Raw genomic sequence first — 10954 nt, forward strand, 5'->3', positions numbered from 1 at the left:
ATAAATACTATAACAGTATGTTGGCTTTCTCAAGCCAACATAACTAGCTAATAACTTAAGTTCTGTTAGTGTGGTGGATCAGTGAATGTGGGAGAATAGGAGAGATAACACAGATACTGTGTATGTGTGTGTCTGTGTGCATCAGTTAAATGGAATGCAATGTTTATATCTCCTAGTTTCAGATGATGAGAGAGATGAGAACTCCTGGCCAGCCTTGTGGACAAAGTCAGGCTAGGAAATTTAAAAATAGGCACTCTTAAATGCGCATTGAAAATTGCCAGCTGATAAAACCTGTGCTCCAGGGACCATATTCTTAAGAGAAAATGTAACTGGCGGAGTTAAATGATTAACACTAAACAGTAGAAAATCAGTCCAGTCTCTCCAGCTGTAAATGTCATTGGCTGTTAAATTCTTCTGTTGCTTATAATAAATTGACATCACATAAGCAGTCTTTTAGAATGCTCTCAGTTACATGTAGATGCATGTTGTATGCATTAGTGAGTGTGGTGGTGATAGGGTGTCGCTTTGGGACGCTGAGTAGCTATGAGGCTGCGGGAAAAATCAGAGTATACCCACTACAAAAAACTAGACTACACCACTGCATTAGAATCGTTAGAAGACAGAATCGCGATTCATATATGAATAGATTTTTACGTGCACCTCTAGTTTCCTCTTCTCTAAAGCAACGCAGGCCTCGCCCCCTTTGCTGCATGTTCCCGGGGGCGGGGTTTATCTAGGTTTGTTACGTCACGAACACGGGAAGTAACTCGTTGTAGTCCCTTACCAGCCGTTTTTGTAGGCATTAAACTGCCAGAATTTTAAAAGACCATATCTCCGTTTGCATTGAACTTTCAGCTTCGTAACTTTTAAGATATTGTTTATGCTCAAACAGCAACATTACACACTAACTAACGTTAAAAAAAGTGAAATTGCAATGAACCACCCCTTTAAAGTAAATCCCTAATAGAGGCTTCAAAAAATAAATAAATTAAAACAGATGGCTCATTACTGATTTTTTTGGAGCTCAGCCATCCTGATACACAGACTGTCAACACACTCTCAACAGGTAAATGATTTCTTTCTTAAAATGTCTATCATTTTTAACTTTTAAACTGTAACTGGTTTCCTACCCATCGTGTCTTTTTCTCTTTTTAGTTTAAGAGCACGTAAGTGTGACCATCTCTGTTCATTTAAGGATACTTCTTTCGCCACCTCCACTAAATAAGTAGCAAAGATATTGAATTTATGGTCCATATTGTTAGATTTATTTATTTATTTTCTTTTTTTATTATTATTATTATTACTTGGGTTTATGCATAAACATAACATTGTGAAGTGCTCACATACTACTTTTGGCCTTTATAAACATAATTGTTTTTACATAAAGGAGGCAAATTGTAACTCCAAACTCAATTGTGAATTTCAGATGCTGTCACATCCTACAACCTCGTCATCTGCAGAGAGGAACGGACACTCAATCACACCAAATACACATAATGATGGACTTACAGGCATCATTGAGGATTGTGAAAATACAGTATTTCACTTGAACTTGGTCTTCATTACACTATTTTCTGTTTCTATTTTTGTTTTACTTCTTTAAGTATTTATTTATGTTTAGTGTTAATTGTCATTTATTCGTGTATTCTGCTAATAACGGTTGTTAGACCACTGTCATCTTTGCTACAATTTCACGTCATTTAATAAAAAATTTAAAAAAATACCTAAGAGACAACATGCTGTTGTTGTTGTTTTTATGAAAACCTTAATAGACACTATATGATATTATAAGACCAGGCAGGAGGTAAAACAACAATAATAGTAAATAATTTATTCAAATAATATTAATAAAACTTATATTAATTATATAAATATACTAATATATTAATATTAATGAAAATAAACTATCATTAAAAAGGTTATTTATAGCACCTTTAAGGTTCTATATAGCACTTTCAAAGCAAGGTTCTTTATGGAACCCTATAAAAAGGGTTCTATTTAGCACCAAAAAGGGTTCTGCTATTGTTACAAGCCGAAGAACCCTTTTCTGGTACTGTTTAGAACCATTTTTCTTAAGAGTGCAGGTGAAACAGATGAGGTTGAGAAAATATTTACTCACCATTGATAGTGAGATTGAAACTCTTTCTCACACTGTTGATCTGTAGTTTATAATCTCCAGTGTGTTCAGGTCTGGTGTGTGTGATGGTCAGAGATCCAGTTTGATTGTCCAGCTCCAGTCTGTCTCTGAATCTCCCATCAAGAACATCATCATATAGAGTGAATATGTCAGCCGTTACATTAATTTCAGCTATTAAAGCGTTTTCAATTCCAAACATCCACACAATCTCATCATCACCCATTAATTGAGTACGACCAGAGTTTAGAGTGATCGAATCTCCCTCCATCACTGACACCGACTTCATTTTAACACCAAAGAACAGAGTTTTTCACAGATTTAAAGAGACTTTCACTATAACTAAAACCAGTGCTGATGGGCATTTGAGCTACATTTTTATTTAACTTTATTGAATTACCCTTAATAACTGACTATAGACCCAAACTTGATCTCAGAAAGTTCAGCTATTTCTATATGAGAATAACTGTTAATGTTAATCCTCTCTGACAAATTTAACCAGTAATTTATTACATGGTACCAGAACAGAAACAACTGAAGTCATAAAAACACATTTCAAACTCACCAACCAGACGCCACAAACACAGACAGAACAAAACGAATTTGAGAAACATTTTCTTCATCGGTTCACTGAAAAACCCACGGTAGCAATGCTTAAAATGTCTGAAAACTCTGAACTCATCACGGTTTCCTTTATTACAGGAAGTCGTGAAAATGAACAAGCTGATCTTCAAAATAATTATGGCCCTGTATGAAAGATATTATGATTAAAGTGACATATTGCTTTTATATTAAATTAGATTAGGACTCATTGATGTGAGTCCTATTTGACCTTTGGCTATTATTTAACTGTTGGTGGATTGGCTGTATTTCAGTGTAAAGATGTTTTGTGTGGAAAAAAAGTTTGTGAGTTCATATTAGCAAGAGAGGAAATGGCAAGGAAAAAATATAAAGCTTCACCCCAAGCTACTGACACACTCAGCGACCACAAACATCCAGCAGAAGCCGACAGATCAAACCAAATGTAAAGACTTCTGTACTGATAAAACAGAGGCTAACCATTGCAGGGTTCAATCTCACTCACAAACAGAGCTGATTTCATTTAAAACTTTAATTCATTTTGTATATTTTTTCATAAAGATTTCATATACAAACACGAATAAAATGTGAATAAAATTTGAATTTGAATAATAAAAAAAAGTTTTTCCCATGTCTCATTTGCTATATTTAAAGGAAGGTTTGTGGATGATTCGTTATAAAACTCATTTAAATCGACGCAAAAATTACTGTGTATGGTTTAAAATATAAAATAAAAACAATCGAGTCAAGGAAGTGAAACCAAAAGATCTTCATCCGCTTCCGGTGATGTCTGAACGCTCGCGACGTTGTCATGGTGAACATGCTCGAGCTTTGCGTTCTCATCGGCGAAACCTCGAAACATTCCATTGTAAACATGTAAATATAGACTACTTTCTGTTAAGACGAGGCTTTCTGATGACTTTTTTTTTTTTTTAGTTATTTTATGCCTTTTTTAATGAGATACGACAGTAGAGAGATGATAGGAAAGCACTGGGAGGAGAGAGGGATCGGCAAAGGACCTCGAGACAGGAATCGAACTCGGGTCGCCGTGAGCATGTCGACGCACTAACCACGAGGCTATTGGCGCCGACTCTTGATGACATTTTGTGTTTATTTTATACATGTGAAAAAGCTAACTGTGTCCAGTTTAAAAAATAGGTAATGTTTACTAACCAGTCAAGATGTGGAGTCGTGGAGGACCAAGGAGTTCAGTTCTGAACCGGGCGAAGGCTCAGCTCTCTGGACAGAGAATCACAAACAATGGGATAGCAAGGGACAAAAGAGATGTGGTTAGTGTGTGTTACACGACTGCTCTACATTCGACATTAAATCAAAAGGAACGATGTTTACTTTTTTTTTTTTAAATAGACGTTTCTGGTGTAATTGCGCATGATTCATCACGTAATTCTTTGTAATAACTTTACTTTTCTGTATTTTATTTTTTCCTTGACTTTTTGTTTTTCTTAATTATTGTGTTGTAGTTTTGTTGTACCATAGTGTAAACTGAATGATCAAACAAAACATTATATAAAAAAGAAGCTAATCAGCTATTTAGCATTATATTTAGTCATTGTTCTAGTCTACTGTTGAAGGTAATGTGTGTGGCCTTTCTAAACTTTTTACAAAAAAATAAGTATTTTAATGCTGTTTAATGTTATTGTAACAAAGGTTAGGACTATAATAGGATATGCTAATTTAGTAGATTAAAAAATAAATAAATAATGGTTTCTAACACCATTCTCTTATTAAATGACAATAACTCCTCTTTATGCAGGAAAACCCTGGAAAATACATGTCACCGTCTAAGCAGATGCAATTCCAGGACCAAAATGACATCTTTTCACCATCAGAGAATGAAAACCAGGACCCTGTGAAAACGACAACATTGGAGGGTTTCAGCATGGGTGGCGGGAGCCGATTTCTCAAGAAGACTTCCAAAGATGCCACTGGTGATAGACTGTCATCTGCTCCTACAGGACGTCCTGCTGTAACAGATTAATTTAAGTTCATACCTCAACGCAGTTCACAAAGCGTAGCTCATCGAGAACAACATCAGAAACCAAAAAAGCAAAAACAACGGCCCCAGTATACATACAAACCTCTCCGAACCACAAGAGACACGTTTATCTGTTCAGTCGAGCAGCGATCTGAGCATGAGAGGGAGCCTCTTTCTAAAGAGGGACTATGTCGGCACCTCAAGAGCAGGTTCCTAAGAGAACGTCTGGTCTGAATGAACAAAGAAAGGAGAGACAGTTTAGACGGTGATGAAAAGGACATGCAAAGACTTCTAGGAGATTCTTTTAGCGTATCAGAATGTTCCTTGCAAAATGCTGTGAGGCAGAAGAGTCCTCAACCAGTTAAAAAGGTATTAGAACAGTTAAAAGAGTTGGTTGACCATGGTTTACTCACCTTATTGTCGTTCTAAACCCGTTTTTACTTTTTTTCTTAGTTATACAAGAGCATTAAAAAGTCCACCGTACCTTCACCAAATCCTAAAAGACACACAGTTTTCAACCATCACAGTATTTCCCCTCCCCCCAGCAGGCCTAAGTCACATATGGTCCAGTTTACTGAACATTCAGTGTCCTCTGAAATGGATCACAGTGAGATCCCAGTCTTTGGACAATCTTTTTCCTGTTGCTGCGGCACTTGATTCTGATGATACTCTGAGCGAGAGGAGTGCAGCATTGGATGGTAAAACACCTGTGAATTCAAAATTTAGCAATAATCTGAAACCGTTCTTAACTATTGTTAAATAGAATTGTTCACCTAAGTGTTTTAAATACATTTTTCTCTCTTGGTGATTTCCCACAGATTTCAAACTGAACGTAATGACACTGGATGATCTCGCCCCTATACCTTTTGAAGCAGCTGAAATCTCACAAGAAAAGGTGTGTTAAAATGTCATTTCTAAACATAATTTACGCAAGTATTTTTTTAATTGAAAAACATTGTTTGTACTCGGAAAGAAACACAAACCAGAACAGAAGATAGAAACAAGAAGTCATCCAACAACATCTCAAAGGTTGCTTCACCACCCACACCGGAAGACGCCTAGGCTGCCTACGAGAGTGATTTTGAGAGCGAGATCTCATCTGAGATGCCACAGAGCGCCAGTGAGATCTCCGAACGTCTCACAGATAAAAACAAAGATGCCTCACTGATCAGCGAGGCCCAGCACAGCACATACAAATCCCAGGATGGCGACGATGATGACCATACTTTATCACAATCCTCGTCATCCAGTCACCACTCAGACTCTTCCTCGAGGTCTAGCTCGTCCAATGCAACAGTCACACATGGCCCCAGTCCTGACCGTCGTGTAAAGGAGGTTGCGGTACAGACTCAGACAGATGGACTAACTTACACATGGTCTTCTGGTAGGTTTACATTATCTGATACTTCAGTGCGGCCAGACTACATTTCTTTGGGGCGTACCTCAGGGTTATAGTTCAAGACCACCTTGTTCTTGTTCTGAGAGAAATGTATTTGGGTGAATCTCACAAAACCTGTCAAGAACATGTCTTGGTCATATTTCTGACTCCATTTCTTTGGGGCGTAACTCAGGGTTATAGTTTAGGACCACTTTCACTCTTGTTCTGAAAGAAAGGTATTTGGGTGAATCTCACAAAAACAATCAAGAACACATCTAGGTCATATTTCCAACTCCATTTCTTTGGGGCGTCCCTCAGAGTTTTGGTTTAGGACCACTTTCGTTCTTTTTCTGTGAAAAATGTATTTGGATCAAGAGTAGAATAGAGAGAAAATTATTTTACTAGTTGAACCAGCTCATTTTCCATGTTAACAGGTTTGACGGCATACAGTCCTGCTGTTTTTGCACTCAACGACATGTTGCGGCAGTAGTTGGCCCTCACTAGAGCATTCATCGACTCCACCAGACGTCACTACACGTCAGTGATTGAGTCACTGGGACCTGCTGACTACAAATACATCACACTAGAGGATACTAAAGAGGTAAAAATGCAATGAGTAACAAAATGAGGCTGTGAGGGTTAGACGTAGAACAATTGTATCAAGTTTGTATCGTTTTTTTTTAGAATAATATATATAAAAATATATATAATATAAATATATCATAATATCTTAAGTGTTTGCTAACGGGATTTTTTTTTGTTCTAGTTTATTCACGCTCACAGGCCACCCAAACTGAGTATCGAAAATGCTTTAGAAGAAGTTCTACAGGAAATGAGAGACTATCATTACAGTTGAATAAACAGATGATCAATGTTTTGGATGCATCATCCATAGATTATAAACAGCCAAAACTTTTCAATCATTGTTCATGTAATAACGTGCCTAAATAAACCAGCATTTTTCAGTATCGGTTCACTGGGTTTCACTTCAATCATTCATGCATAAATGAAATGTTTGTCTAAACACTGTGCCCTTTTTAAAATATCTTTATTTTGCTTGTACAGAGTCTCAGATTAATCAAAGGAAGCGCTTGCAATGACACTGACACCTCTGAGTTACAATATGATGCTTTGATGCATTTTACTACAAAAAGGAACCAAGGGCAAGATAAAATGTCCAAACAAATGTGAAAACAGCTTTGACATCTACAGTAAAAAAACAAACAAAAAAAAAACAGACCATGTGTGATGGGTGATCACTCTGTGCTGGAGGGCTCCTGGGGGTCTCTGATTACTGAGGATGAACAAAGATAAAACACATTCATACTTGGTTATAATTAATAGTAAGTTCAATACTTGGGGTTAATAGTTTGAATAAACCCCTAACCCTAAGTATTAGCATCAATATTAGTGATGATTGACTTGGCAAACAGGCTTTTGCTAACATTAAGGTCTCCATTTTAAAAACATGAATACCTTTTTCTCGTGCTTTCATCCTTGCAACAAAATTGTAGCTTTTGTTTCGCCTGTAGTTCACGTACGGGTCATCCAGCGGGACTCCCACTCCTTTGTACTGGTCCCACTTGTCCCGGATGTCTCCTCCTTTGATGGGGTCTTGAATGCCCTGTTCTTTAGCACCAAGACCCCCTGATCCACTCCAGCCTACAGGATGAGCAGGAATAGAATTAGTGCTGGATCAATGGAGACATCAGTTCATGTGGTCTTCGTCAAACATGTTCTAGATAACTTACCCATCTTCATGAGCATCTGATGGCCCTTGTTTTCTTCGCCCAGCTTGAGGTCGGCTGGTAACGCAGCAGGGCCTGAACCCAAACCAGATGTGGAGCTGCAGAGAGGCCGTATTTCATGTCAACATCATGCTAAATCGCAATTTGGATTGGATCAATTTTGTGATACCACCAATTATAATTGTTTATAATTTTTAACATTCAATGCAACAAGAAAGTTAGCTTTAGTCACAAAATTTGACTTATAAAGGTCAAATAAATGTGGTGGAAAAAAAGCACAGACACTGCAACCTGAATGGGATACTTTTTTTTTTTCACCATCCAACTTATAAAGGTCAAAATAAATGCGGAGAGATTTTATGACTAAAAATACAACAATAGACTTTGTAATGTGATTTCGTAGGATGGGATTAGATTTAAATTTAGGAGCCCCTAATGAGTAAAAAGAATTTAGGTAATTTGCTACATAATTTTTAATGATATTTTATTTCAATATTTTTATTTGAAATTTCACTAAATAAAGTCGCAATATCACTTTTTGTATTAATAGTTTTTCATTATTCATTTTACAAATAATTAAAGACAATGAAAAACGTAGGTAAATAATTAAATTCAATAAATGGATTAATTTATTTAATTGTATTGTTTTAATTAAGCATTATCATGATTCAAAATTATCATGAAATCCTGATAGTAATAGCTATCTGTACAGATACAGATTACAAAGCAAAATTCTGCTTTTCAAATGCGAACTGGATTTAGGTAACAAGGTAGCTCGACTTACGGTGGTGTCGGACTGCGTGATTTTGCAGCGTCACGACGCTTGTCTGGAGATCGTGATCTGGAGCGAGATCTGGAGCGGGAGCGACTTCGGGACCTGGATCTGGAGTGACTCCTGCTTCTATGGGAGAAAGTCAAAAATGTGTTCAACAACTTCGTGTGGCTGGAAAAAATGGTTTAAATATTCACAGATTATAATTTTTTTTTTTGGGATACCTGGAGCGAGATCTGGAGTAGGAGCGAGAACGAGAGCGGGATCTGGATCGGGATCTGGAGCGAGAGGATTTGGAAGACCTGGAGCTGGAGCGTGACGTGGATCGTCCTCGACTGCGTGACCGACTGCGCGAAGGATTCCCTCGGGTGCTGCCAAAAAATCATCACGTGAAATGTTACTGAGGAAACAATGGGAATGACTTTTGTTTAGTCGCATCTGAATTCAAGTGTTATTTTAGTATTACAAGTATACTATAATAGTATTTATTAATATTTTATAATATCTTCGTTTTATATTTTCATTTTCATTTTAGTCTAAGTTTTACTAATATTGTATTTTGTCATTTTTTATTAGGCTTTTTATATTTAGTTTTTATTTCAGTTTTAGTAATTTTAGTATACCATTATAGTATTTATTAATGTTTTAAATTAGATTGTATTTTCCTAATTTTGTGTTTAAATTTGATTTTTGTCATTTTTATAAGCTTGTTTATTAATCATTTACTGTTGTATATATATTTAGTTTTTTTTTTTTTCAGCTTTAGTTTTAGTATACTATTATGGTATTAATATTTAGATTTTTTTAATTTTCAGATTTCAGTATAATGTTGAAGTTTTAGCCATTGTTTTTTTTTTTTAAGTATATTTTTATTTCAGTTTTAGCTTTGGCAATTTTAGTATACTATTATAGTATTGTGATTAGGTCTTTTTCTATTTTCAGCTTTTATTTTAATTTTAGATTCACTGTTTTGTTGCTGTTTTTTTTTAATTAGGTTTTAATATTTATTTTTATTTCAGTTTTAGTATTTTTTTTGTATACTACTACAGTATTCACTAATATTTTGTATTAGTTTTCATTTTCCCATTTTCAGCTTTCATTTATTTTTATTTTGTTGTGCTCTTGTTTTTTTTATTCTTGTGAGTTTTCCTTGTTTGTCGTTCTAGTAAATTTTAAATTTTTATATAAATATTTATTTTTATTTCAGTTTTAGTCTTAACAAATTCAGCATTTCAACTTAAGTGAGTTGCAAAGGCAACATTTGTAATAGAGATGCACTGATTGCAATTTTCTTGGCCGATTCTGATTTTTTGTTAGTGTGATCTGCCAATACCGATTTTTGCCGATTCCGATTTTCTTTCTAAGAACTATAATTGACAGCCACTCATTTTGGTATTTGTGGCTCACAAGCTGTTTGAGACACAAAACGCTTGTGTGCTCCACTAATATAGATCAGTGGTGGTGCGCGCGCGTTTGGCATAAGCGCGAAACCTGCGGGATTGGCTAAAATAATGCACAATACAAGCACTATTTAACTGGAGCGAATGAGATGTGTGTGTGTGAGAGAAGGGGTCATCGGAGAGAAGAGAGCGAGAATGCGCGGCTGACGTTATTGCCTGTGCCGCTGGTAACAAAACGGATCGGAATCGGAAAGAAGTGAGACTGACCGGCCGGTCACCGATCCGGGCCGATCATGAGGAAAATCGGCCGATTCCGATCCCTGGCCGATCGATCGGTGCATCTCTAATTTGTAATTGTAAATTAGTTTTAGCTTTTTCATCTAATATTTACATTTTATTTAAACTAATGAAAAGGTTTTCGTTTTTGTTAGAATACATTAAAACAGTTCATTTCTTCCACACCTGTTGCGTTTGTCCTGATCCTTTTTCCGCCTCGCTCTCATTTTGGCCCGGAAGAACTCGTACAGACCATTCTGTTCCCAACCCTCACTAGAAAAATGATCAATTTTAGTCATTACAACTGAAGTATTAAATAAAAACCTCCAACAAAACTACAAAACGAGCAGTCACATTGGTGTTCACCTGTTTCTGGGTCTGTCGTGGGACGGCGGGCTGTAAAACGCCTCCACTGCAGCCAGCAGACGGTCACTGGGAGGCATCGGGGGGGGCAAACGGATGTCTTTGGAGTCCAGAGGCTTATAATCATGATCTTCAAGCTATTGTTAAAGAGAAAGTTTAATCTCACATTTAAGACGAGACTGCCAAAAACAAACATCTACTTTCCCAGCTGACGTCTAGGGCTGGACAATAATTCAATATCAATATTTATCGCGATATAATTTTTTTCAATAACGGTGATATGATTTTTAAACACATTTCCGATATTT

The 10954-nt window shown here is 36.4% G+C and overlaps 1 protein-coding gene and 2 pseudogenes across 1 annotated transcript in view; 1 reads left to right on the top strand and 2 right to left on the bottom strand.

Moving 5' to 3' along the window:
• LOC107702615 (uncharacterized) overlaps positions 1-2405 on the bottom strand; it is a 14844-nt pseudogene extending 12439 nt beyond the window's left edge.
• Positions 2406-3894: 1489 nt separating this feature from the next.
• LOC107702616 (uncharacterized protein C19orf44-like) lies at positions 3895-6943 on the top strand (annotated as a pseudogene).
• A 175-nt stretch (positions 6944-7118) lies between these two features.
• The window catches only part of LOC107702617 (calcium homeostasis endoplasmic reticulum protein-like), a 26862-nt gene continuing 23026 nt past the window's right edge, over positions 7119-10954 (bottom strand). The window contains exons 11-17 of the mRNA XM_016504987.1: positions 10650-10783; positions 10470-10556; positions 8832-8978; positions 8620-8736; positions 7839-7933; positions 7564-7749; positions 7119-7381 (exon numbers count right to left, since the gene is read on the bottom strand). Coding sequence (XP_016360473.1) covers positions 7344-7381; positions 7564-7749; positions 7839-7933; positions 8620-8736; positions 8832-8978; positions 10470-10556; positions 10650-10783 — 804 coding nt within the window. The 3' untranslated portion in view covers positions 7119-7343. The remainder of the gene's footprint in view (positions 7382-7563; positions 7750-7838; positions 7934-8619; positions 8737-8831; positions 8979-10469; positions 10557-10649; positions 10784-10954) is intronic.

The sequence above is a fragment of the Sinocyclocheilus anshuiensis genome, unplaced genomic scaffold (assembly GCF_001515605.1).
Source record: "Sinocyclocheilus anshuiensis isolate Anshui unplaced genomic scaffold, SAMN03320099.WGS_v1.1 scaffold802, whole genome shotgun sequence".
In the NCBI taxonomy this organism is placed as follows: domain Eukaryota; kingdom Metazoa; phylum Chordata; class Actinopteri; order Cypriniformes; family Cyprinidae; genus Sinocyclocheilus; species Sinocyclocheilus anshuiensis.